The sequence below is a fragment of the Anomaloglossus baeobatrachus genome, chromosome 2 (assembly GCF_048569485.1).
Source record: "Anomaloglossus baeobatrachus isolate aAnoBae1 chromosome 2, aAnoBae1.hap1, whole genome shotgun sequence".
Classification (NCBI taxonomy): domain Eukaryota; kingdom Metazoa; phylum Chordata; class Amphibia; order Anura; family Aromobatidae; genus Anomaloglossus; species Anomaloglossus baeobatrachus.
In genome coordinates this window covers 652,638,597-652,665,967 of record NC_134354.1, presented here as the reverse complement: position 1 = coordinate 652,665,967, position 27,371 = coordinate 652,638,597, and the positions used below count along the sequence as shown (strand labels likewise).

General features: G+C 52.4%; 1 protein-coding gene across 3 annotated transcripts in view; it reads left to right on the top strand.

Annotated features, from left to right (window-relative positions):
* BAZ2A (bromodomain adjacent to zinc finger domain 2A) overlaps window positions 1-27,371 on the top strand; it is a 242,209-nt gene that overhangs the window by 165,607 nt on the left and 49,231 nt on the right. For 2 of the 3 annotated variants that reach the window (XM_075337014.1, XM_075337013.1), the window contains exons 21-22: window positions 7,346-7,402; window positions 9,880-10,090. In XM_075337014.1, coding sequence (XP_075193129.1) covers window positions 7,346-7,402; window positions 9,880-10,090 — 268 coding nt within the window. The remainder of the gene's footprint in view (window positions 1-7,345; window positions 7,403-9,879; window positions 10,091-27,371) is intronic. The other variant, XM_075337012.1, reaches the window with a different exon arrangement.

The following is a 27,371-nucleotide window of genomic DNA, read 5'->3' as shown; positions in this document are numbered from 1 at the left end:
GCTGCCTGGCTTCTGAGGCCCGGGTACTGAAGGCCCAAGGACTTTCTGACAAGGTCGTGGCTACTCTACAGAACAACCGTAAACCGGTGACTAATAGTATTTACAATAAAATCTGGATGAGATTTTCCTCCTGTTGTGGTTCTCGGCCTCCTGACCCGCTCCCGCCTAACATTGCGCAGATTCTCGACTTCCTCCAGAGTGGATTGGACTTAGGCCTTCGGCCCAGCACCCTGAAAGTGCAGGTCTCGGCGCTCAGTGCAGTCTTTGACACGGCTCTGGCAGATCATCGCTGGATCCGCCGTTTCTTGGTGTCCGCTAGTAGGCTCTGTCCACGGCAGAGGGTCCTGACACCTTGCTGGGATCTCAATGTGGTCCTTACCGGACTATCTCAGTCGCCCTTTGAGCCTCTGTACTCCTGTAGCATCCGTTCTCTCTCTCACAAGACTGCCTTTCTCGTGACTGTTACGTCCGCTCGGAGAGTCGGGGAACTTCAAGCATTGTCTATTCGGGAGCCTTACCTGACCGTCAGATGACAGCATTGTCTTTCAGCTGGACCCTTCCTTCCTTCCCAAAGTGGTTTCGGATTTTCACCGTTCTCAGTCCATCGTCCTGCTTTCCTTCTGTCAGCATCCTAGGACTCCGGGGGAGGAAGTGTTCCATTCTTTGGACTTTAGTCGGACAGTGTTGCGCTACCTAGATATTACTGCACCTTGGTGTATTGATCATAACCTATTTATCCAGCCCTTTGGTCGAAATAAGGGCAGGAAGGTTGCTAAGAGTACCGTCGCCAACTGGATTGTGCGGGCCATTAGAGACGCCTACCTCGCACAGCATCTGTCTCCGCCTACCGGATTTACGGCGCACTCCACCAGGGCTACCTCTGTCTCCTTGGCTGAACGGGCAGGGGCTTCTCCTGAGCAGATCTGCAAGGCGGCTACGTGGTCTTCCCTCCATACTTTCACAAAGCATTATCGTTTGGATCTGGATTCCAACAGGGATTTGGCTTTTGGCAGGAAGGTCCTGCAGGCTGTGGTCCCCCCTAGGTATCAATTAGTTGGTATTCCTCCTATGCTGTCGTGGAAGGGACTAGAGAAATAAGAATTTTCTTTTTCGCTCCTAATTGGGAGACCCAGACAATTGGGTGTATAGCTACTGCCTCCGGAGGCCGCACAAAGTACTACACTTAAAAGTGTAAGGCCCCTCCCCTTCTGGCTATACACCCCCCCCCGTGGGAGCACGGGTCCCTCAGTTTTTTGCTTTGTGCGAAGGAGGTCAGACACGCACGCATAGCTCCACTGTTTAGTCAGCAGCAGCTGCTGACTATGTCGGATGGAAGAAAAGAGGGCCCATACAGGGCCCCCAGCATGCTCCCTTCTCACCCCACTTTCTGTCGGTGGTGCTTGTTAAGGTTGAGGTACCCATTGCGGGTACGGAGGCTGGAGCCCACATGCTGATTCCTTCCCCATCCCCATTAGGGCTCTGGGCGAAGTGGGATTTTACCGGTCTCCAGGCACTGAGACCGTGCTCCATCCGCAGCCCCTGGAGAAGCCGCTGGATATGGAGCTGAGTATCGTCAGGGACATGGCCCTGCTCCGTCAAGGTACTCTGTGTCCCCGTGCATACGCGCGCACACCGCAGCATTGCTGGGTGTGTTAGTGCGCCGGGGACAACAGTGCTGCTGCGCTTGTGCCATTTCCTCACTTCAGCTTAGCTGAGTGGGTAGACTCAGGGAGAACGGTCGCGCCGGCCGCTGGGACTGCGACGCGGCTGGGACTTGTGGTGCGCCGGGGACTTCCGCGCTGACCGTGCATATATCACGGCCGCGCTTATTACTACAGTCCCCGGCTTTTGCGGCCTAGTTCGTTCGTTCCCGCCTCCGCACCTGCCAGTCAGGAGGAGGGCGGGACGCTGTACAGAGCATCAGCGTTGAGGGCTGGAGTCTTTTTTACATACTCCAGCCCTCACACCAGGCACAGTAGGACGCAGTTTCCCGCTCTTTGTTTGTGGCACGCCCACGGTCCGCCCCTCTTCACAGAACGCCGGCAGCCATTCCTGCCTGCACGCTGAGCTGCAGAGGGGAGACGGGGAGACCCAGACACGGGATTCTACGGCCTCATACCCGCTGTTCAGCGGGCGGTAAGCAGCCTCAAGGGCTCACCCCCACTTGTGCCGTTTGTATACTGAGTATTTTGTGTTTGCAAATACTTTGTACTGTACGGTCGCTGGTGATTCTCGGCTATATACCCTCCTAGATTACAAGGCGGCAACAGCATGTCGTCCGCAAAACGCAAGGGTGCCAAGGCACAGACATTATATGCTGCCTGTACCGCATGTGGGGCTGCTCTACCGGCAGGTTCCACTGACCCCCATTGTGTGCAGTGCTCGGCCCCTGTGCAACTTGCACAGCCGGGGCCTCTGCTGGACGTGACCCAGGGTGTACCACCTGTGAATGCTGTCCAGGTGACAGGAACGGAGTTTGCAGCTTTTGCTGACAGATTGTCTATGACCATGTCAAAGATTCTTGAAACATTGCAGTCTAGACCAGTAACTCAGACCATGGACACTGTGGCATCATTGCTCCCTGGTCCCCCTCAGCTGGAACACTTCCAAGCTCCGGGGGTGTCACATGCACCCCAGGGTGACGATTCTGACTCGGACGACAGTCCCAGACAACCTAAGCGAGCTCGTTATGAGGGGCCCTCAACTTCGTCTCACTGGTCAGGATCCCAGCGGGACGAATCTATGGGTGATGAGGCGGATGTAACTGATCAAGATTCTGATCCTGGGACCGCTCTCAATCTGGATACACCGGATGGTGACGCCATAGTGAATGATCTTATAGCGTCCATCAATAGGATGTTAGATATTTCTCCGCCAGCTCCTCCTGCGGAGGAGGCAGCTTCACAGCAGGAGAAATTCCATTTCAGATATCCCAAGCGTAAATTAAGCACTTTTCTGGACCACTCTGACTTTAGAGATGCAATCCAGAAACACCACGCTTATCCTGAGAAGCGGTTTTCTAAACGGCTTAAAGATACACGCTATCCTTTTCCCCCTGACGTGGTCAAGGGTTGGACCCAGTGTCCCAAGGTGGACCCTCCAATCTCCAGGCTTGCAGCTAGATCTTTAGTTGCAGTAGAAGATGGAGCGGCACTTAAAGATGCCACTGACAGGCAGATGGAGCTCTGGCTGAAATCCATCTATGAAGCTATTGGAGCGTCGTTGGCGCCAGCTTACGCAGCCGTATGGGCACTCCAAGCTATTTCAGCTGGGCTTATACAAGTCGACTCGGTCACACGTACATCTGCCCCGCAGGTGGCACCATTGACCTCTCAAATGTCTGCATTCGCGTCTTACGCGATTAATGCTGTCCTGGACTCTACGAGCCGTACGGCGGTGGCGTCAGCCAACTCCGTGGTTTTGCGCAGAGCCCTGTGGTTGAGAGAATGGAAGGCAGATTCTGCTTCCAAGAAGTGCTTAACCAGTTTGCCTTTTTCTCGTGACCGATTGTTTGGGGAGCGTTTGGATGAAATCATTAAACACTCCAAGGGTAAGGACTCATCCTTACCTCAACACAGACAAAACAAGCCCCAACAAAGGAGGGGTCAGTCTGGTTTTCGGTCCTTTCGAGGCTCAGGCAGGTCCCAATTCTCCTCGTCCAAAAGGACTCAAAAGGATCAGAGAGGCTCAGATTCTTGGCGGACTCAGTCACGCCCAAAAAAGACAGCAGGAAGAACCGTTACCAAGACGGCTTCCTCATGACTTTCAGCCTCCTCTCTCCGCATCCTCGGTCGGTGGCAGGCTCTCCCGCTTTGGCGACATTTGGCTGTCACAGGTCAAAGACCGTTGGGTGAGGGACATTCTGTCTCACGGGTACAGGATAGAGTTCAGCTCTCGTCCTCCAACTCGTTTCTTCAGAACTTCCCCACCGCCCGACCGAGCCGATGCTCTGCTGCAGGCGGTGGCCGCTCTAAAGGCGGAAGGAGTGGTGACTTCCGTTCCTCTTCAGGAACAAGGTCACGGTTTTTACTCCAATCTGTTTGTGGTGCCAAAGAAGGACGGGTCCTTTCGGCCCGTCCTGGATCTAATGTTGCTCAACAAACACGTAAAAACCAGGAGGTTCCGGATGGAATCTCTACGCTCCGTCATAGCCTCAATGTCTCAAGGAGATTTCTTAGCATCAATAGACATCAAAGATGCTTATCTTCACGTGCCGATTGCGCCAGAGCATCAGCGTTTTCTACGCTTCGTTATAGAAAGCGAACACCTGCAGTTCGTAGCGTTACCTTTCGGGCTGGCAACAGCCCCTCGGGTCTTCACCAAGGTCATGGCAGCAGTAGTAGCTGTCCTGCACTCGCAGGGTCACTCCGTGATCCCGTATTTGGACGATCTACTTATAAAGGCACCCTCTCAAGAGGCATGCCAACACAGTCTGAACGTGGCACTGAAGACTCTCCAGAGTTTCGGGTGGATTATCAACTTTTCAAAGTCAAATCTAACCCCGACCCAATCACTAACATATCTTGGCATGGAGTTTCATACTCTCTCAGCGATAGTGAAGCTTCCACTGGACAAGCAGTGCTCTCTGCAGACAGGGGTGCAATCTCTCCTGCAGAACCAGTCCCACTCCTTGAGGCGCCTCATGCATTTCCTAGGGAAGATGGTGGCAGCAATGGAAGCAGTCCCTTTCGCGCAGTTTCATCTGCGCCCTCTACAATGGGACATTCTCCGCCAATGGGACGGGAAGTCGACGTCCCTCGACAGGGATGTCTCCCTCTCTCAGGCAGCCAAGGACTCTCTCCGATGGTGGCTTCTTCCCACCTCATTGTCAAAAGGAAAGTCGTTCCTACCCCCATCCTGGGCGGTGGTCACGACAGATGCGAGCCTATCAGGGTGGGGAGCAGTGTTTCTTCACCACAGGGCTCAGGGTACGTGGACTCAGAGAGAGTCCACCCTTCAGATCAATGTTCTGGAAATCAGAGCAGTCTATCTTGCTCTGCGAGCCTTCCAACAGTGGCTGGAGGGCAAGCAGATCCGAATTCAGTCGGACAATTCCACAGCGGTGGCGTACATCAACCACCAAGGGGGAACACGCAGTCGACAAGCCTTTCAAGAAGTCCGGCGGATTCTGACGTGGGTGGAAAACACAGCATCCACCATATCCGCAGTTCACATCCCAGGCGTGGAAAACTGGGAAGCAGACTTTCTCAGTCGCCAGGGCATGGACGCAGGGGAATGGTCCCTTCACCCGGACGTGTTTCAGGAGATCTGTCGCCGCTGGGGGATGCCGGACGTCGACCTGATGGCGTCACGGCACAACAACAAGGTCCCGGTTTTCATGGCACGGTCTCACGATCACCGAGCTCTGGCGGCAGACGCCTTAGTTCAGGATTGGTCGCAGTTCCGACTACCTTATGTGTTCCCACCTCTGGCATTGTTGCCCAGAGTGCTCCGCAAAATCAGGTCCGATTGCCGTTGCACCATTCTCGTCGCTCCAGACTGGCCAAGGAGGTCGTGGTACCCGGATCTGTGGCATCTCACGGTAGGACAACCGTGGGCGCTACCAGGCCGTCCAGACTTGCTGTCTCAAGGGCCGTTTTTCCATCTGAATTCTGCGGCCCTGAACCTGACTGTGTGGCCATTGAGTCCTGGATCCTAGGGACCTCAGGTTTATCTCATGATGTTGTTGCCACCATGAGACAGGCTTGGAAACCATCCTCCGCCAAGATCTACCACAGAACGTGGAAGATATTCTTATCTTGGTGCTCTGCTCAGGGAGTTTCTCCCTGGCCATTTGCATTGCTTATTTTTCTTTCCTTCCTGCAGTCTGGGTTGGAAAAAGGTTTGTCGCTTAGCTCCCTTAAAGGACAAGTCTCTGCGCTATCCGTATTCTTTCAGAAGCGCCTGGCGCGACTTCCTAAGGTACGCACGTTCCTGCAAGGGGTTTGTCATATCGTTCCCCCTTACAAGCGGCCATTGGAACCCTGGGATCTGAACAAGGTTCTAATTGCTCTCCAGAAGCCACCTTTCGAGCCTATGAAGGAGATTTCCTTTTCTCGGCTTTCACAGAAAGTGGCTTTTCTGGTGGCGGTCACGTCTCTTCGGAGAGTGTCAGAGCTGGCGGCGTTATCTTGCAAATCTCCCTTCCTGGTGTTTCACCAAGACAAGGTAGTACTGCGTCCAATTCCAGAGTTTCTTCCCAAGGTGGTATCTTCCTTTCATCTCAATCAGGATATCACTTTACCATCTTTGTGTCCGCATCCAGTTCACCAATTTGAAAAGGGTTTGCATCTGTTGGACCTGGTGAGAGCACTCAGGATCTACATTTCCCGCACGGCGCCTCTGCGCCGTTCGGATGCACTCTTTATCCTGGTCGCTGGTCAGCATAAAGGGTCGCAAGCTTCCAAATCCACCCTTGCGCGGTGGATCAAGGAACCAATTCTTCACGCCTACCGTTCTGCTGGGCTTCCGACTCCTTCTGGACTGAAGGCCCATTCTACCAGAGCCGTGGGTGCGTCCTGGGCATTACGGCATCAGGCTACGGCTCAGCAGGTGTGCCAGGCGGCTACCTGGTCGAGTCTGCACACTTTTACCAAGCATTATCAGGTGCATACCTACGCTTCGGCGGATGCCAGCCTAGGTAGACAAGTCCTGCAGGCGGCGGTGGCCCACCTGTAAGAAAGGGCTGCCTGACAGCCCGATCACGAGGTATTCTTTTACCCACCCAGGGACTGCTTTTGGACGTCCCAATTGTCTGGGTCTCCCAATTAGGAGCGAAAAAGAAGGGAATTTTGTTTACTTACCGTAAATTCCTTTTCTTCTAGCTCCAATTGGGAGACCCAGCACCCGCCCTGTTTTTTCTTAGGGTATTTGTTTTTCGGGTGCACATGTTGTTCATGTTGATAAGTTACGTTCTCCGATATTGTTTATCGGATTGAATTTGTTTTTGAAACAGTTATTGGCTTTCCTCCTTCTTGCTTTTGCACTAAAACTGAGGGACCCGTGCTCCCACGGGGGGGTGTATAGCCAGAAGGGGAGGGGCCTTACACTTTTAAGTGTAGTACTTTGTGCGGCCTCCGGAGGCAGTAGCTATACACCCAATTGTCTGGGTCTCCCAATTGGAGCTAGAAGAAAAGGAATTTACGGTAAGTAAACAAAATTCCCTTCATTCTTACCGTTAATTCGGTTTCTAGGACCTTCCACGACAGCACGTAATTCCCTCCCTTATCCGCGATATTCCTGGATCTGTTTGTACTTCTCATATGCTATGGGTTCTTTGTAAGACACTGGCTATGGGAGATGGGAGGGTCCTTTTAACCTCTCTTGTGCTTCCTGTCCCAATTAGGGCGTGGAGAGACCACCTCCTATGCTGTCGTGGAAGGTCCTAGAAACAGAATTAACGGTAAGAATAATTCTTATTTCGGCCTCCTGTCCACCTCTCCTGCCGTCCTCCTTTGATGATTGATGTGCCTGACGCCTCCGTCATCATCCATGTAGCTGTGCTGAATCTTGCGCCTGGGCAGTCATTCCCGGCTCACGCAGGCGCACTTCGCTCTGACGCATCGCGGGCAGAGCCAAGAACATAGGTGCGCTTGCACAAGCCTGTAAGCTCTCTGTGCAGATGTGAGATTGGAGCGAGTTCACAAGCTCACGCAAGCGCACCTATGTTTTCAGCTCTGCCTGCAATAGGGCAGAGCGAAGTGCGTCTGCGTGAACCGGGAATTACTGCCCAGGCGCAATTCAGCACAGCACGTGGATGATGACGGAGGCGTCAGTCACGTCAATCATAAAAGGAGGATGGCAAACAGCATCAGGAGGGGGGGGAAGGAGCCGAAAAAGAGCACACATCCGACCAGAACAGGTCATTTGCATACGTGGCGGTCAGATTTTATGTTTTTTCTGGGGTCTGCAAGGTCAGGAGCAAGGTGCACCATCATAGAATGCAGCCTAGGAGCTGCAGAAGGTGATGCTTTTGGATTAATGCTAAAAGAACTGGTGACAGATTCCCTTTAATGTTAGGAAGGAAAAGCACTCTTCAATATTTGGACCTGAAGCTGATAATCTTTTTTTCAAAGGATTGTACAACTTGGAAGGTTATTTTCCATCCATATGATAGGTAAAAATTTGCTGATTATTGATGATCTCATTGCTTAGGACCCAATGATCCTGTAAAATATCTGTGAATGGAGTAATGGCTGTACATGGATGATTCTGGTTTATTTATTGCCTGGCAGGACTGCTTCAAATCGTCAAGTAGAGTCCCACTAGTGAGCCTATCTTATGGAAAGGTGATAACGTGCTAAGTTAGGATAATCTTTCTGAGGGCATTCAATTTTTTTTAATGAACGGTCCCTCTCTGAGCCGCTCTGCTCTTCACTATCCACCGTACTGAGAGAGGAAAAGTCTCGTGCTCAATTTGTTTGAATATAGTGTACCGATCTGGGTGAACAGCAGATAAAAGTAGCTTCTAAAGGAGAATGAACTGGGCTTTGAACAGCACAACAGAATACTTTTTGGGAGAGAATGAAGTAGAATAAGGAAATTAAGTATATGGCAAACATTCAGAACTGTTAAATAATTGTATATAAAAAAAAAATTACCGTATTTTTCACTTTATAAGACGCACCTGATTATAAGACGCACCCCCAAATTTGGTGAAGAAAAAGAATTTTTTTTTTAATAAATGGGGTCCGTCTTATAATGCCAGCGTCCATCTAACAAATCATATAGGGTTTATGTCCCTCATAGCCCCCTTAATCTGGATATGGCTCCCTATATTGAATATAGCCACCTTGTGCTGGCACACGTCCCCCAGTGATGCCACATGTCCTCTATGACTGGCACACGGCCCCTATTGCTGCCCATGGCCCCCTGTGGCTGGCACACGGCCCCTATTGCTGCCCATGGCTCCCTGTGGCTGGCACACGGCCCCTATAGCTGCCCATGGCCCCCTGTGGCTGGCACACGGCCTCTATAGCTGCCCATGGCCCCCTGTGGCTGGCACACGGCCCCTATTGCTGCCCATGGCCCCCTGTGGCTGGCACACGGCCCCTATTGGTGCCCATGGCACCCTGTGTTTGATATGGCCCCCAGGCTGCTGCTTTTAGTAAAATAAACTCTTTCCTTATCTTCTCCAGTGCTGTCCTCCCTCGTGTCTCCCTCCGTGCGGTTGAGCTCCTCCTGCACTACCTGGTTCTTGGTGCCGGTCATGTGATCGGCACAGCAGAGTGACATCTCTGCGTGCATGATCACAGCGGCAGGAGGGAGACACGCTGTAGGAGGTAAGTAAAAAGTTTTTTATTTTACTATGGGCAGCAGCATGGGGGCCATATTTAACACAGGTGGGCATGTGCGATCAAAGGGGAGCACAGACACATATAATATGCGCCGATCCCCCAGCCCGTCACCGAGGTAAGATTTCAGCATCACGGTGATAGACACCGGCAGTGCATATTATATGAGCGGGAGCAGGAGATCTCCCACTGCAGCCTTCACCAGCCTCTCTACCAGCCTCCCTCAGCCTCCAGCACCGCTCCAGAGCTGCCCCCACCTCCCCTGGACCCTGCAGTATATAATCCGTATATTCGGATTATAAGACGCACCCCCTACTTTCCCGCAAAATTTGGGGGAACAAAAGTGCGTCTTATAAAGCAAAAAATACGGTAGTTACTTTGCTGTATTCATATTTTTACTACACATATTCCCTGTTGAATAGTAATGCGTTATAGCTACAGTCATAAATAGGAAAGCAATGTTATTTTCTTCACATTGGTCTGAAAGAAGGAATACTTGTGGTTATGGTAGCTTATTCGGAAATCTCTATTATTGATGTGGTCGTTACATTGGAACACTTTGATACCAGCTTTTCGCGTTACACAGGTCAGTGAATTGGCAAACGAACATCGCCAGTCTGTTGGTTCAAAGCTGCCATCTGTATCTACGGTTTGCCAAGTATGTAACAAGCCTATCAGTAATGCCGCCACACACAGCTCGGCACTGGAGAAACGAAGAGGGCGACCGTCTGGTAAACTTATAACCCAAATAGAGCAAAAGTACTACAATCAACTAATAGAAAGACCTATACCAGAAAGTAAGTCACTGATTTACTGCGTTTTTAACGAATAGCCGAAATAAGTTATTATAATGTTTTGTGTTCTATTGTGCTCAATTTGTTCAGAGATGAAGGTGGGGGTTCACTTTTATGTGTTGCACCTACCGCACTGAAGGTGGAAGTATAGTTTTGGGGTTTTTCTTCGGCGCTCCATTGGGAGACCCAGACGATTGGGTGTATAGTACTGCCTCCGGAGGCCACACAAAGCATTACACTAAAAAGTGTAAGGCCCCTCCCCTTCTGGCTATACACCCCCAGTGGGATCACTGGCTCACCAGTTTTCTGCTTTGTGCGAAGGAGGTCAGACATCCACGCATAGCTCCACTGTTTAGTCAGCAGCAGCTGCTGACTATGTCGGATGGAAGAAAAGAGGGCCCATACTAGGGCCCCCAGCATGCTCCCTTCTCACCCCACTTTATGTCGGCGGTGTTTGTTAAGGTTGAGGTACCCATTGTGGGTACGGAGGCTGGAGCCCACATGCTGTTTTCCTTCCCCATCCCCATGAGGGGCTCTGAGGAAGTGGGATCTTACCGGCCATATTAAATAGCCACTGGGTTAAATACACAGATTAACAGTTCAGGACAGCAGTATTGCGCAATAGGGTCACCATATGCGAGAAAAATTCTTTAAAATTTAACTTTTAATTAAATTATTCATAAAAATGAGGATAATCCTCACTGACAAACAAACAAACAATACAAGAATAGGTTTGGCCCCTCCTACTTTTCAAGAGTTCAATGCAAACCACAAGTAGATTATTACCGCTAATATAAAGTGGAACTTTTTGCCCATGAATCAGGTGCCAGTTTCATAAAGTCCACTGATAAATAAAGAATTGGAATTATCTCACCAAATTCTGATATACCACATATTAAATTCGAATGGGTTCAGGCATCCTCCTGGCGGAACCTCATGATTATGAAATTGTACCTCCCAACGCGTTTCGTTAGAAAAGCAAACTCATCAGGGGAGCTTATAATTGTGGCAATTACATCTCAGATCTCATAAAAAATGAGTCCAAAAAGTTCATCATATGCAAAGATCATAGACTCAAAACAGGAGTCATATGTGCGGTCAATCCAATTCAGGTCCCACAAGCCATGGACCTCACTTGCAATGGCATGCACATGGCAGGAGCGGCCGTGCTTCTCGCTCTAACGAAACGCGTTGGGAGGTACAATTTCATAATCATGAGGTTCCGCCAGGAGGATGCCTGAACCCATTCGAATTTAATATGTGGTATATCAGAATTTGGTGAGATTCCAATTCTTTATTTATCAGTGGACTTTATGAAACTGGCACCTGATTCATGGGCAAAAAGTTCCACTTTATATTAGCGGTAATAATCTACTTGTGGTTTGCATTGAACTCTTGAAAAGTAGGAGGGGCCAAACCTATTCTTGTATTGTTTGTTTGTTTGTCAGTGAGGATTATCCTCATTTTTATGAATAATTTAATTAAAAGTTAAATTTTAAAGAATTTTTCTCGCATATGGTGACCCTATTGCGCAATACTGCTGTCCTGAACGGGATCTTACCGGCCCCCAAGCCCTGAGGCCGGGCTCCATCCACAGACCCATGGAACCTGCTGGATACGGAGCTGGGTACCGTTCAGGGACAAGGCCCTGTGACATTCAGGTACTCTGTGTCCCAAACAGGCCGCGCACATTCCAGACTTGCTGGGTGTGCTAGTGCGCCGGGGACAGCAGCGCTGCGCGCTGGGGTTACAGTCACTACAGTTTGTCTGAGTGACTTTATGTGTTGGGGACTGCCGCGCCGGCCGCCCCTGGAGCGGCGGCGCGGCTGCGACTTGTAGTGCGCCGGGGACTTAGCGCCGACCGTGCTTTTACGACGGCGTCGCTTATAAATTTAGTCCCCGGCTTCTGCGGCCTAGCTCCGCTTCGTTCCCGCCCCCACCCTGTCAATCAGGGCAAGGGAGAGACGCTGTACGATTAATCAGCGCCGAGGGCTGGAGCCTTATTTACATGCTCCAGCCCTCTCACTGAGCACAGGGGGACGCAGGTTTCCCGCTCTTTGTCTGCACACGCCCAGGGCCCGCCCCTCTCCATAGGACGCCGGCAGCCATTCCTACATGCAGTCTGGCTGGAGAACGGACACAGGCTCTGGGAGACCCAGACAAGGGATTTCTGGCGACCACACACCCGTGTTAAGCGGGCGGTAAGCAGCACTTTAGTGCTGGCCCCACTAGTGCCACAGTGTTATTTTGGTGTACCTTTTTTCTCTATACCATATATATATGTATATATATATTGCACTGTAAGGTCGCTTCTTGGCTGTATACCCTATCTTGCTCTGAGGAGACGACAACATGTCATCCGCAAAACGCAAGGGTGCCAAGACACAGGCTGTAAGCGCTGCTTGTGCCGCTTGTGGGGCTGATCTACCGGCAGGTTACAATGACCCCCATTGTGTGCAATGTTCGGTCCCTGTGCCACTTCGTCAGCCGGAGTCTATGGTGGTAGTGGCCCAGGCAGAGTCGCCGGTGAACCCTGTCCCGGTGACGGGGACAGAGTTTGCAGTTTTTGCTGACAAAATGTCTGTCACTATGACAAAGATACTAGAGACCTTGCAGGCCAGGCCAGTTACTCAGACCATGGACACTGCTGCGGCAACGTTCCCCGGTCCCCCTCATTTGGAGTTAATCCGTGATTCAAGGGGGTCCCAGGCATCTCAGCCTGACGGCTCTGATTCAGATGACAGTCCCAGGCAGCCTAAGCGTGCTCGCTGGGAGAGACCCTCCACGTCATCACGCGGATCAGGGTCTCAGCGAGAAGAGTCTCTACATGATGAGACAGAGGAGGGTGATCAGGAGTCTAATCCTGAAACCGCTCTCAATCTGGATACTCCTGATGGTGACGCCGTGGTAAATGACCTTATAGCGGCCATCAATAGTCTATTGGAAATTTCTCCCCCTGCCCCTTCTGCAGAGGAGGCAGCTGCACAGCAGGAGAAGTTCCATTTCAGGTATCCCAAGCGTAAACTGAGTACTTTTCTGGACCACGCTGACTTCAGAGAATCAGTCCAGAAACACCATGCTTACCCAGACAAGCGTTTCTCCAAACGTCTTAAGGATACACGTTATCCCTTTCCCCCTGACGTGGTCAAACGCTGGACCCAGTGTCCAAAGGTGGACCCCCCAATCTCCAGGCTTGCGGCTAGATCCATAGTTGCAGTGGAGGATGGGGCTTCACTTAAAGATGCCAATGACAGACAGATGGACCTTTGGTTAAAGTCTGTCTATGAAGCTATCGGCGCGTCGTTTGCTCCAGCGTTCGCGGCCGTGTGGGCACTCCAAGCTATTTCAGCTGGTCTGGCACAGGTGGACTCTATCATACGTCCAGCAGTGCCTCGAGTAGCGTCCCTAACCTCGCAAATGTCTGCGTTTGCGACTTACGCTATCAACGCTGTCCTGGACTCTACAAGCCGTACCTCAATAGCGTCTGCCAACTCTGTGGTTTTGCGCAGAGCCTTGTGGTTAAAGGAATGGAAAGCGGATTCTGCTTCCAAAAAATGTTTAACCAGCTTGCCACTATCTGTAGATAGACTGTTTGGTGAACAATTGGCTGAAATCATTAAACAATCCAAGGGTAAAGACTCCTCCTTACCCCAGCCCAGATCAAGCAAACCTCAACAGAGGAAGTGGCAGTCGAGGTTTCGGTCCTTTCGAGGCTCCGGCAAGACCCAATTCTCCTCGTCCAAAGGGACTCAGAAGGAGCAAAGGAGCTCAGATTCCTGGCGGGCTCACTCACGCCCCAAGAAAGCAACCGGAGGAACCGCTTCCAAGGCGGCTGCCTCATGACTTTCGGCCTCATCCCTCCGCATCCTCGGTCGGTGGCAGGCTCTCCCGCTTTTGCGACATTTGGCTGCCACAGGTCAAAGACCGGTGGGTAACAGACATTTTGTCTCACGGGTACAGGATAGAGTTCAGTTCTCGTCCTCCGCCTCGGTTCTTCAGAACCTCCCCACATCCCGACCGAGCAGATGCCCTTCTGCAGGCGGTGTGCTCACTAAAAGCAGAAGGAGTGGTGATCCCTGTTCCTCTGCAGGAACAAGGGCAAGGTTTTTACTCCAATCTCTTTGTGGTTCCAAAAAAGGACGGCTCGTTCCGTCCTGTTCTGGACCTAAAGCTGCTCAATAAGCATGTGAACGCCAGGCGGTTCCGGATGGAATCCCTCCGCTCCGTCATTGCTTCAATGTCTCAAGGAGATTTCCTTGCATCAATAGACATCAAAGATGCTTATCTCCACGTGCCGATTGCTACAGAGCACCAACGTTTTCTACGTTTCGTGATAGGAGACGACCATCTCCAGTTCGTAGCTCTGCCATTTGGTCTGGCGACAGCCCCACGGGTTTTCACCAAGGTCATGGCGGCAGTGGTAGCAGTCTTGCATTCTCAGGGACATTCAGTGATCCCTTACTTAGACGATCTACTTGTCAAAGCACCCTCTCAAGAGGCATGCCAACACAGCCTGAATGTTGCGCTGGAGACTCTCCAGACTTTCGGGTGGATCATCAACTTTTCAAAGTCAAACCTGGCACCGACTCAATCACTAACGTATCTTGGCATGGAGTTTCATACTCTCTCAGCGATAGTGAAGCTTCCGCTGAACAAGCAGCGGTCACTACAGACAGGGGTGCAGTCTCTCCTTCAGGGTCAGTCGCACCCCTTAAGGCGCCTCATGCACTTCCTAGGGAAGATGGTGGCAGCAATGGAGGCAGTCCCGTTTGCACAGTTTCATCTGCGCCCACTTCAATGGGACATTCTCCGCCAATGGGACGGGAAGACAACTTCCCTGGACAGGAAAGTCTCCCTTTCTCAGACGGCCAAGGACTCTCTGCAATGGTGGCTTCTTCCCACCTCATTATCACAGGGAAGATCATTCCTGCCCCCATCCTGGGCAGTGGTCACGACAGACGCGAGTCTGTCAGGGTGGGGAGCAGTTTTTCTCCACCACAGGGCTCAAGGGACGTGGACTCAGCAGGAGTCCACCCTTCAGATCAATGTTCTGGAAATCAGGGCAGTGTATCTAGCCCTACTAGCCTTCCAGCAGTGGCTGGAAGGAAAGCAGATCCGAATTCAGTCGGACAACTCCACAGCGGTGGCATACATCAACCACCAGGGAGGGACACGCAGTCGGCAAGCCTTCCAGGAAGTCAGGCGGATTCTGATGTGGGTGGAGGAAAGAGCATCCACCATATCAGCAGTTCACATCCCGGGCGTAGAAAACTGGGAAGCAGACTTCCTCAGTCGCCAGGGCATGGACGCAGGGGAATGGTCCCTTCACCCGGACGTCTTTCAGGAAATCTGCCGCCGCTGGGGGGTGCCGGACGTCGACCTAATGGCGTCTCGACACAACAACAAGGTCCCGACCTTCATAGCGCGGTCTCGCGATCAAAGAGCTCTGGCGGCAGACGCCTTAGTGCACGATTGGTCGCAGTTCCGGCTCCCTTATGTGTTTCCACCTCTGGCACTCTTGCCCAGAGTGTTACGCAAGATCAGATCCGATTGCGGCCGCGTCATACTCGTCGCCCCAGACTGGCCGAGGAGGTCGTGGTACCCGGATCTGTGGCATCTCACGGTCGGCCAACCGTGGGCACTACCAGACCGTCCAGACTTACTGTCCCAAGGGCCGTTTTTCCATCGGAATTCTGCGGCCCTGAACCTGACTGTGTGGCCATTGAGTCCTGGATCCTAGCGTCTTCAGGATTACCTCAAGGGGTCGTGGCCACCATGAGACAGGCTAGGAAGCCCACGTCTGCTAAGATCTACCACAGAACGTGGAAGATTTTCTTATCCTGGTGCTCTGCACAAGGAGTATCCCCCTGGCCATTCGCGTTACCTGTCGTTCTTTCCTTCCTGCAATCTGGTTTGGAAAAGGGCTTGTCGCTCGGCTCTCTTAAAGGGCAAATCTCGGCACTATCCGTGTTTTTTCAGAAGCGTCTAGCACGACTTTCTCAGGTGCGCACGTTCCTGCAGGGGGTTTGTCATATCGTACCTCCGTACAGGCGGCCGTTAGATCCGTGGGATCTAAACAAGGTCCTTGTTGCTCTCCAGAAGCCGCCCTTCGAGCCTCTGAGGGATGTGTCACTTTCGCGACTCTCACAGAAAGTGGCCTTTCTGGTAGCGGTCACGTCTCTTCGGAGAGTGTCTGAACTAGCAGCGCTGTCATCCAAAGCTCCTTTCCTGGTGTTCCACCAGGACAAGGTAGTGCTGCGCCCCATTCAGGAGTTTCTCCCTAAGGTGGTATCCTCTTTTCATCTTAATCAGGATATCTCCTTGCCTTCCTTTTATCCGCATGCAGTTCATCGGTATGAAAAGGATTTACATTTGTTGGATCTGGTGAGAGCACTCAGAATCTACATTTCCCGCACGGCGCCCCTGCGCCGCTCGGATGCACTCTTTGTCCTTGTCGCTGGTAAGCGCAAAGGGTCGCAGGCTTCCAAAGCCACCCTGGCTCGATGGATCAAAGAACCAATTCTTGAAGCCTACCGTTCTGCTGGGCTTCCGGTTCCATCAGGGCTGAAGGCCCATTCTACCAGAGCCGTGGGTGCGTCCTGGGCATTACGACACCAGGCTACGGCTCAACAGGTGTGCCAGGCAGCTACCTGGTCGAGTCTGCACACTTTCACCAAACATTATCAGGTGCATACCTATGCTTCGGCGGACGCCAGCCTAGGTAGAAGAGTCCTGCAGGCGGCAGTTGCCTCCTCGTAGGGGAGGGCTGTCTTTGCAGCTCTAACATGAGGTATTTCTTTACCCACCCAGGGACAGCTTTTGGACGTCCCAATCGTCTGGGTCTCCCAATGGAGCGCCGAAGAAGAAGGGAATTTTGTTACTTACCGTAAATTCCTTTTCTTCTAGCTCCTATTGGGAGACCCAGCACCCGCCCTGTTGTCCTTCGGGATTTTTGGTTGTTTTTCGGGTACACATGTTGTTCATGTTGAATGGTTTTCAGTTCTCCGATGTTACTTCGGAGTGAATTTGTTTAAACCAGTTATTGGCTTTCCTCCTTCTTGCTTTTGCACTAAAACTGGTGAGCCAGTGATCCCACTGGGGGTGTATAGCCAGAAGGGGAGGGGCCTTACACTTTTTAGTGTAATGCTTTGTGTGGCCTCCGGAGGCAGTACTATACACCCAATCGTCTGGGTCTCCCAATAGGAGCTAGAAGAAAAGGAATTTACGGTAAGTAACAAAATTCCCTTCTTTTCTCGCTCTCCTTATTGGGGGACACAGGACCATGGGTATATGCTGCTGTTGCCAGGAGGTTGACACTATGCAAAAACGTAAGAAAAAAAGTTAGCTCCTCCTCCGCAGTATATAACCCGTGACTGACCAGGAAGTAAGCCAGTTTTTTTGCTTAGTGTCCTAGGAGGTGGACATGAACCTTTTTCCCAGGCCCCGTTTTTCATTTTTCTTTTTTCTCGGGCGCGTTTTTTAGCCCTCTAATATCTTCTGTTCTTTTCTTCTCACATGGGCGACAGGGTGTCTCACACTCCTGCTCTGCCCCTATGCGGGAAGAGGGTAACACGGTGCTTGGTCGCCAGGTCTCCCCTCTTCCTAAGTGGCCGGACATTGTATGCTCTGCGTCACCCAGGTGTCCAGAGCCCCGTATTTACGTCTGCCCAAGCTCCCCCCCCCAACCGTGCCTCGAGGCAGGCAGCGCTGAGAGATCGGCCACTTGTCGCGTTTGTAGGCAAGCAGCTCTTAGTGTGGCAATGTAGATGGTTCCCTGAAGCCGATTGCTGCTGGAGTAGCGGAGCTGAAGTCTGTGACCCCCCCCCCCCCCTCCCCTGGTTGTTACCCGGTCGGCGCGGCTTCCACAGACCTCCTGCATGCAGGTAGCGTCATCCTCTCCAGACAGGTCTTTTGTTCAGCATGGCGGCGGGGAAGGAGGTCTACTGCTTCTCCGCAACAGCGTCACACTATCCCCGGAGCGTTTCGGCCAGGCATTAATTTAGTCCCACACTTGGGTCTACAGCGTCCGCTGTTCACGCCCCCTTCCTCTGTCTGTAAAGCGCTGGAGCTGCAGGGGTGGGGGTGGTCTCTCCTCCATGAGAGAACGATGATGCCTCGTACTGCAGTTGTCCCGCCCACAACGGTGGGGGCCAGAGCGCTCTTCACAGCTCTGCATCAGAGGGAGAGAGCTGGTTCTCCTGCTGCAGGTGTCCAGCCCACAAGAGGAGGGGCCCCTACCGCTCCTCACAACGCTGTATCTGGACACAGGAAGGCAGTGAGCGGGCTTTTCTCCCGCTCTCATGAACTGAGGCCGCGGATACGCCCACAACGGCGGCACCATTTTTCTCAGCGACATCTTCATAAGGACATCAATATTCTGCCTGGGGGACACAGCCAGCATTGTCTGCTCCTTTTCTGGATGGGGTAAGCTCTCCTTGCCAGGAGACTTTGCCTACAGGCCACAGCTTTTTGCTGTATATAATAGAACCAGGACGAGGCTGCTTCAGAGGTTCAGAACGATACTTCTCCCCAGGCTCAGGATATGGTCCCTATGAGTACCAGGACCCAGAAGAAATCCTCTAAACGGGTCTACACATATAGCCCATCCACATCCCATAATTACTCCGAGTCCGATTCTGCGTCAGAGTCGGCTTACAAGGATAGGTCTCCAGAGTCTGACTCTGACCTGGAACTGGACGCGGAACAGGCATCCAATATTCCAGAAATGGTCGACAGCTTAGTCTCAGCTGTTCACCAGACTCTTATCAGTGGAAGAGGATGCACCGGCGGCCTCTTCAGACGGTTTCCTTCAAAACACCTAAGCGGGCCCTGAGGTATTTTTCTAATACCGCGAATTTACCGCCATTTTGGTCAAGCAAAGGGCACACCCAGAAAACCGGTTTGGTGGCAAGTGACATCTCGCCCTTCTCTATTCGTTCCCACAGGAACTAGTGAAGGATTGGGCTGAGCCCCCTGTCATCGACCCTCATGTGTCTCGACTGACTAAGCATACTGTGGTCTCTATTCCAGACAGTACCTCTCTCAAGGAACCCACTGACCGCACCATTGAAGCTATGGCTAGGTCTATCTTTGGGGCGCTGGGTTCCTCCCTCTGCCCTTAATTTGCCTCAGTGTGGGCTGCCAAGGCTCTTACGTCTGGAGTAAGACTTTACAGAGAGGTCTCCGTTCAGAAGGTCTGCCTGCCAACCAGATTTCCATGGCGGCCAAATACCTTATGTACGCTACCCTAGATTCTGCAAATTATGTCGCCTTGGAGGCCAGCAATTCTGTAGTAATCCGTCGAACTCTCTGGCTTAAAGCTTGGAGTGCAGAGAGTGCATCTAAGAGATCCTTAACAGGGTTACCCTTTCAAGTGTCTCACCTCTTCAGTGAAACTCTTGACAAACTCATTGCCGATGCAACTGGAGGGAAGAGCACCTCTCTACCACAACAGCGTCTCAAGCGCCCACTGCGCAAGAAATTTCCCTGGCGTTTTCGGTCCTTTCCTCTCAACCCCCTACGCAGTCTGAGCTCTCCTCCCAGCGCAGGGACCAAAAGCCTGGTACCTCTATATCAAACACAGCCTGGCGCTCCCGGCCTCGGCAACCTCGGACTGGTGGGTCCCACTCTCACCATTCCTCAGCATGATGCCAGGACTTTGTTGTCCACCGTAGGGGGCCAACTGCTCCTCTTCTAGGATGTCTGTCTTTCCTATATAGACGACACCTGGAATGGGTGTGGGAACTGGTTTCCACCGGTTACAAGATCAAATTCACCTTTCTCCCCACAAGATAGTTCCTGCAGTCGCGCATTCCCAAATCCGCCGCCCAAAATCGGACCTTGTCTCAGGCCATCACAGCACTTCGCGATGCAGGTGTCATCGTACCAGTTCCCACAAAACAACGTTACACAGGTTCTTACTCGACCCTTTTCGTGGTTCCCAAAAGACGGCTCGGCCCGTCCTATTTTAGACCTGAAGAGGCTTAACAGGGCATTGTGGACTCGCCCTTTTCGCATGGAATCTAAGATCTGTGGTTGCGTCCATGGAACCGGGAGAATTCCTGGCCTCCATTGATATACAAGATGCTTACTTGCACATTCCAATCTGCAAGGCTCATCAGAGGTTCCTCCGGTTTGCAATTGAGGAGGGAGCACTTCCAATTTACCGCTTTTCTATTTGGCCTAGAAATGGCACCTCAGGTCTTTACCAAGGTCATGGCGGCCGTCATGACCGTGCTTCGCCCCAGAGGTATTGTCGTCATGCCATGTCTGGACAACATCCTCATAAAGGGACAGTCATTCTTGCCTTCTCAGAGAGTATGCAAATCTGCTTGGACACTCTCGAGGTTGGGGTGGCTCGTCAACCGCCAAAGGTCGTCTCTACTTCCATCTCAACATCTTGTCTTCTTGGGCATGGTCCTAGACACGTCTCGAGTCCGACAACGCCACTGCAGTGTCATATATAAATCATCAGGGAGGGACTCGCAGCATAGCAGCGATAGAAGAAGTTTCCAAGATCCTTCTTTGGGCAGAGAAAAATGCCCCTGCATGTCCGCAGTTCACATCCCAGAGGGGTAGAAAACTGGGCCGCGGACTTCCTAAGCCGACAAGTTCTAGGCAGCGGGAGAGTGGTCCCTCCACGACGAGGTTTTCCAACAGATCTGTCACAGGTGGAGTCCCCCTGACGTGCATCTCATTGCATCTCGTCAAAATGCCAAGGTTCACACCTTCATAGCCCGCTCCCGTGACCCGCAGGCAATATGCTCTGATGCCCTGGTCCTGCCGTGGTCCCAGTTTCGGCTCCCTTACATATTCCCTCCGCTTCCCCTCATCCCGAGGATGATCAAGAAGGTCAAGGCGGAGAGAGTCTCAGTGATACTAGTAGCTCCAGACTGGCCCAGGAGCGTTTGGTACTCGGACCTCGTCAAGCCACTAGGCAACACTTCCTGGCGGCTTCCCGACCAACCAGATCTTCTGTCGTAGGGGCCGATTTGCCACCCGAACTCCGCTCGGCTACATTTGATGGCGTGGCTGTTGAATCCTTGATTTTAGCCACGACCGGTCTCTCCCCTAGAGTCATTTCCACTTTGATTTATGCTAGAAAACCCTCCTCGGCTCGTATTTATCATAGAACCTGGAGATCGTATCTCTCTTGGTGTGAACAACATGGAAAGTCGCCACTTTCCTTGTCCAACATCCTGACCTTTTTGATGGTCTAGCACTCAGTACCCTCAAGGGACAGAGTTCAGCCCTTATGTTTTTTTTTTTCCAGAAGCAGCTGGCGGCTCGACCTCAGATTTGTACCTTCCTTCAGGGAGTAGCCCATTTGGTTCCCCCTATAGTCAGCCCCTACATCCATGGGACCTTAATCTTGTTTTAGGAGTCCTTCTACAAGTATCTTTTGAACCTCTGCGAGAGGTCTTGCTTTCCTTTCTTTCCTTGAAGGTTACCTTTTTGGTGGCTATCACGTCGGTGAGGCGAGTTTCGGTATTGGCGGCCCTTTCCTGCCGCGTTCCTTACCGGGTTTTTCACCAGGACAAGGTTGTCCTTCGGCCCTCACCGTTGTTCCTCCCAAAGGTATTTTCTCCTTTTCATCTAAATGAAGAGATTGTCTTGCCTTCATTCTGCCCTGCTCCAGTTCATTCTTTTGAGAAGTCCCTCCATAATCTAGATCTTGTCAGTGCCCTGAGGATCTATATCTCTCGAACTGCGCCGTTCCGCAAGTCAGACGTGCTCTTCGTTCTTCATGAAGGGCACAAGAAAGGTGATTCAGCCTCGAAATCCACGATTGGTAGTTGGATTAGATCAACTATGAGAGGCATACAGGGTCAAAGGTGTCACCCTTCCAGGAGAGGTGAAAGCTCATTCCACCCGAGCAGTGGGAGCTTCTTGGTCTGTTTGCCATCAAGCTTCAGCGGCTCAACTTTGCAAAGCTGCTATCTGGTCCAGCGTCCACACGTTTACCAGGTTCTACAGAATACATACGCAGGCATCTGCGGATGCTGCCCTGTGAGGCAAATCTTGCAGGCGGTGGTGGCTCACCTCTGACTCAGAGGTACTCCGTTTTCAGTTATTACCTTTCTTTATTGTTAATGGTCAGTTAGTTTTCTGACCTTATCAGTTGTTAATGGTTTTGTTCCCACCCAGGGACTGCTTTGGGACGTCCCATGGTCCTGTGTCCCCCAATAAGGCGAGAGAGAAAGTAAGATTTTTGTGTACTCATCGTAAAATCTTTTTCTCTGAGCCTTCATTGGGGGACACAGCACCTGCCCTATTTGGATTAGATGTTTTTCTCATGCTTTGCATGATCTACAGCTATAGCTTTTGACTCGCCCACCCCAGGGCTATGGGACACCCGGTGCCGGGCCGGACTAGTCCGGGGGTCGTCAGTGGTGGCGGGGCCCGACTCCGTGGCCCTGGTGGGTGTCAATTAAATATGGCTGCAGTGTTGGGGGTGAATAAATTTTGTGTTCGTGACGCCACCTGTGGTATGCGGCTATTAAGCCGCCGCTGCCTGTATGAGGCCTCCGGGGTGATGGATTGGCAGCAAGGATGGTACTGCTTCCCACAGGTGGAGCGGTACCCCGGGGCACAGTTGGTGCTCGTGAGAGTCTATGGTGTGATGGAAGTCTATGCAGGCGACAATAACTGAGACAACACCAGAGGGTGCAATTCCAAGATCTTTACTCACATTTCCTGGGCTGCAGCACACTGGTGCCTTTGGGCGGCTGGAACCCACTGTCAGGGACCTCCGCCGATCCTGGGTAGATCCTGGAATGAAAGCCAGTACCCTTCTCTAAAGTGTCTCTGTCTTCAGCTGTCTCCTTAAGCCTTGCCCTTGTAGGATGAACCTGGCTCGGCCTCCACTACAGCCTCCGGGCTGGGAGCTTGCCTGTCGGTTATTTGCCCCTTTTCTAGAGGTTCTGCTGTGGGCTATGGCCCGGGGAGTTTGCAACTTTCCCTGGGCCTCGGTTTTTACTGTTGGAGATGATTTTTCACTCCTTCGGTTTCTAGGGACCGTCCCCTGTTGCAGCTTGATCCCTCCACCGATGTTCCTGTGGAACAGGCCACCAGCTCAAAAGCTATCTGTGGCCCTGGGATCCCTTCTCTTCCTCTGCTTGGTGTCACCTGGACCCTCTGAGTCCCAGGTTCTTCACTAGGAAGCGTCACTTTCTTCTCTTAGCTCCTGTCTGACTAGAGCTTTCTTTCTGCTTCTTCTTTTCCTCTGCCTCCCGCAGACCTCCTCCTCCTTCCTCCCTCTACAACTTCAACTTCCGAACTCCCTACACTTGACCTTCCTTTCTCGGTCTGCTCTCTGGTGGCTCCTCCCACCTCCCCAGTTGCTAAGCTACCACCCAATCGAACGGGGATGGGACTTACCGTCCCTCCGAGGCGAGCCAGCCTCGATGGTTGCTGCCACAGTCCCCTGTCCCTGTGTGTGCCTACCAATGGGTGTAGTGCAGGTTTACCTGGGAACTGGCATGTACCCCTTTCCTTACCCAGAATGGGACATCACACCTCTGCATGGGGTGCAATGTGGGGCGACGGAAGCCTCAGGGGCGCCACACTTTTCCTACTACTTTTACACTAAACTGACTTACTTCCTGGTCAGTCACAGTGTATATACCGCGGAGGAGGAGATAACTTTTTTTTAAGTTTTTGCATAGTGTCAATCTCCTGGCAACAGCAGCATATACCCATGGTCCTGTGTCCCCCAATGAAGGCTCAGAGAAAAACAAAAATCTTACTTTCTTTGTCGCTCCATTGGGAGACCCAGACAATTGGGTGTATAGCTTCTGCCTCCGGAGGCCACACAAAGTATTACACTTTTAAAAAAAGTGTAACCCCTCCCCTCTGCCTATACACCCTCCCGTGGACCACGGGCTCTTCAGTTTTATGCTTTGTGTGGAAGGAGGCACACATCCACTCATGCATTCTCATACATAGTTATGTCGGATGGAAGAAAAGAGGTCCCCGATGGGGTCCCCGGCATGTTCCCTTCTCACCCCACTAAGTCGGCGGTGTTGTTAAGGTTGAGGTACCCATTGCGGGTACGGAGGCTGGAGCCACATGCCGTCTCCTTCACCATCCCTTATGCGGCTCTGGGAGAAGTGGGATCCTATGCGGTCATCCATGTGCTGGGACCGTGCTCCCTCCGCAGCCCCTGGTGGAACCTGCTGGACCGGAGCTTCTTCATCCCCAGGGACCGGGCCCTGCAACTTGAAGGTACTCTGTATCCTCATGTGGGGACTGTACAGGGGTCGCACCTGCTCCCTGGAAGCCGCGGTGGTTCCGTCCGTTATCTTTTCAGCGGACTTCCGCGCAGACCGTGCCTGCTTGTCGGGCGCGGCCTTAAATTTAGCCCCCGGCTTCGCCGCGGCCTAGTCCGAAAAATCCCGCCCCCGAGCCTGCCTGTCAGGGGTAAGGGCGGGATTACCGACATGACGTCGGCCTTGAGGGCTGGAGCATCCTGCATGTCTCCCTCCTCCCTCATTGACTCCAGATTCCCGCTCTCTGCTAGCGCCGCCCCCGGCTCCACTCCCCCCCTGAGAGCTCCGGCAGCCATTTTTAACATTCTGCCGGTGGATGCTATTCAGCAGCAAGGCTCTGCAGCTCCGGGGGATCCACGACAGGGAATCTGGAGGACACACTCCGCTCGTGAGCGGTTGGTAAGCCACACCGGTCACCCGGTGCTGGTCCCCCTTAAGGTGTCGGGATATATATATATATATATATAATAGATATATATCTGTTTGGAAAGGCGGTATACCCTTTTCTTTGTCGCTCCATTGGGAGACCCAGACAATTGGGTGTATAGCTACTGCCTCCGGAGGCCACACAAAGTATTACACTTTAAAAAGTGTAACCCCTCCCCTCTGCCTATACACCCTCCCGTGCATCACGGGCCCATCAGTTTTATGCTTTGTGTTGAAGGAGGCTGACATTCACACAATGCTCCATATTTTAGTCAGCAGCAGCTGCTGATTATATCGGATGGAAGAAAAGAGGGCCCCTAACAGGGCCCCCGGCATGCTCCCTTCTCACCCCACTGAGTCGGCGGTGCTGTTAAGGTTGAGGTACACATTGCGGGTACACAGGCAGGAGCCACATGCCGTTTTCCTTCCCCATCCCTTAGGGGCTCTGGGTGAAGTGGGATCCTAACCGGTCATCCAGCCACTGGGACCGGGCTCCCTCCGCAGCCCCAGGGGGAATCTGCCGGACAGGAGACTGAGTATCGTCAGGGACATGGCCCTGCATCTACAGGTACTCTGTGTCCCCTTTGGGACGGTGCATGAAGCACCTTGGCCTCAGACGCTGCAGCGACTGCGGTGTGGATTTTTAGCCGGGACTACCGCGCCGACCGTGCCTGTTTGCCGGCCGCGGTTTTTACTTTAGTCCCCGGCTTTTGCGGCCTAGTATGTTACACTCCCGCCCCTGGGCCTGCCAGTCAGGGGGAAGGGCGGGACGGTCGGTATGACGCCGACGGTGAGGGCTGGAGCACACTTCGTGTCCTTCTCCCCCCCTCACTGTTCACTATGGGGCGCAGATTCCCGCACTTTTGTGGTTCCGCCCTCGGCTCCCTCCTCCCCTCGGAACGCCGGCAGCCATTGTTATATGGCTTTCAGTATGATTCTGCCGGTGGAGAATCGCAGAATGTGCTCTGCAGCTGATGGGAGAGGGGGTTCCTAACCGGTCGCCATGCACTGGGACCGGGCTCCATCCGCAGCCCCTGGGGGATTCTGACGGACAGGAGACTGGACATCGTCAGGGACAGAGCCCTGCATCCATAAGGTACTCTGTGTCCCCTTTGGGTACGCTGCATGCAGCACCTGGGTTGCAAACGCCGCAGCGCTTGCTGTGTGGTTTGTGAGACCGGGACTACCGCGCCGACCGCGCCTGCTTGCCGGCCGCGTTTTTAACTTTAGTCCCTGGCTCTTGCGGCCTAGTACCATATACTCCCGGGCCTGCCAGTCAGGGGTAACGACGGGACGGCCGAATGGACATCGACAGTGAGGGCTGGAGCATACTTGGTATCCTCCTCCCCCCCTCACTGTGCACTGTGGGGCACCAGTTTCCCAATCGGGTGCTGGCCACCCTTGGGTGCCGAAGTGTATGTATATATGTATATATATATATATATATATATATATATATATATATATATATATATATATATATATATATATATATATATATAATAATTTATATGGTATATGATTTCACTGTTCGGCAGCACTATTTGCTTTTGGCTATATGCCCTCGCTGATTACTAAGAGGTGACAACAGCAGGTCGTCCGCAAACAGTAAGGGTGCCAGGGCACAGGCTTTCTTTGCAACCTGTATCTCTTGTGTGGCTATATTGCCGGCAGGTTCCACCTATCATTGCAAATGCATGGCCCCTGGGGCACTCACTCAGCCGGAGTCTCCGGCACTGGTGGGACCCTTGGCTCAGGTGGTACCACTGGTTTCCACTGCACAGATGGCAGGGACAGAGTTTGCACGTTTGACTGAGCAACTCTCTGAGTCGTTTTCACATTCCATGGCCCAGTCTATGAACAGAGGGGCTGCTAAGATACTGGAAGTTTTGCTGTCCAGACCGGTAACACAGGGCCAGGGCGCTGTGAGTTCATCGCTCGCAGGCCCCTCTGGGTCGGTACAACAAGGGGCTCCTGGGGTAACACCCAGATCCCACGGTGAGAACTCCGACACGGACCGCGGCCTCAGACAGACTAACCGGGCTCGCTGGGAACCTTCCACGACTTCATCACGCTGTTCGGGGTCTCAGCTTGAGGACTCTCGGGAGAATGAAGCGGAGGTCGCAGCTCAGGGCTCTGAACCTGACGTTGCTCTCAATCTGGATACACCTGAAGGGGACGCCATAGTAAATGACCTTATAGCGTCCATCAACCAGGTGCTAGACCTCTCTTCCCCATCTTCTCCTATGGAGGAGTCGGCTTCACATTGGGAGAAACACCAGTTTAGGTTTCCCAAATGTACACGGAGTGCGTTTTTTCGATCACTCTAACTCCACAGAGGCTGTCCAGAAGCACAGAACTTTCCGGACAAGCGCTTTACTAAGCGCCTTAATGACACACGTTACCCTTTCACTCCTGACGTAGTTAAGGGTTGGACTCAGTGTCACAAGGTGGATCCTCCAGTCCCCAGAATGGCGGCTAGATCCGTAGTATTAGTGGCAGTTGGTTCATCTCTCATGGATGCCACTGACAGGCAAATAAAGCTTATGATGAAATCCATCTATGAAGCCATAGGTGCATCTTTTGCT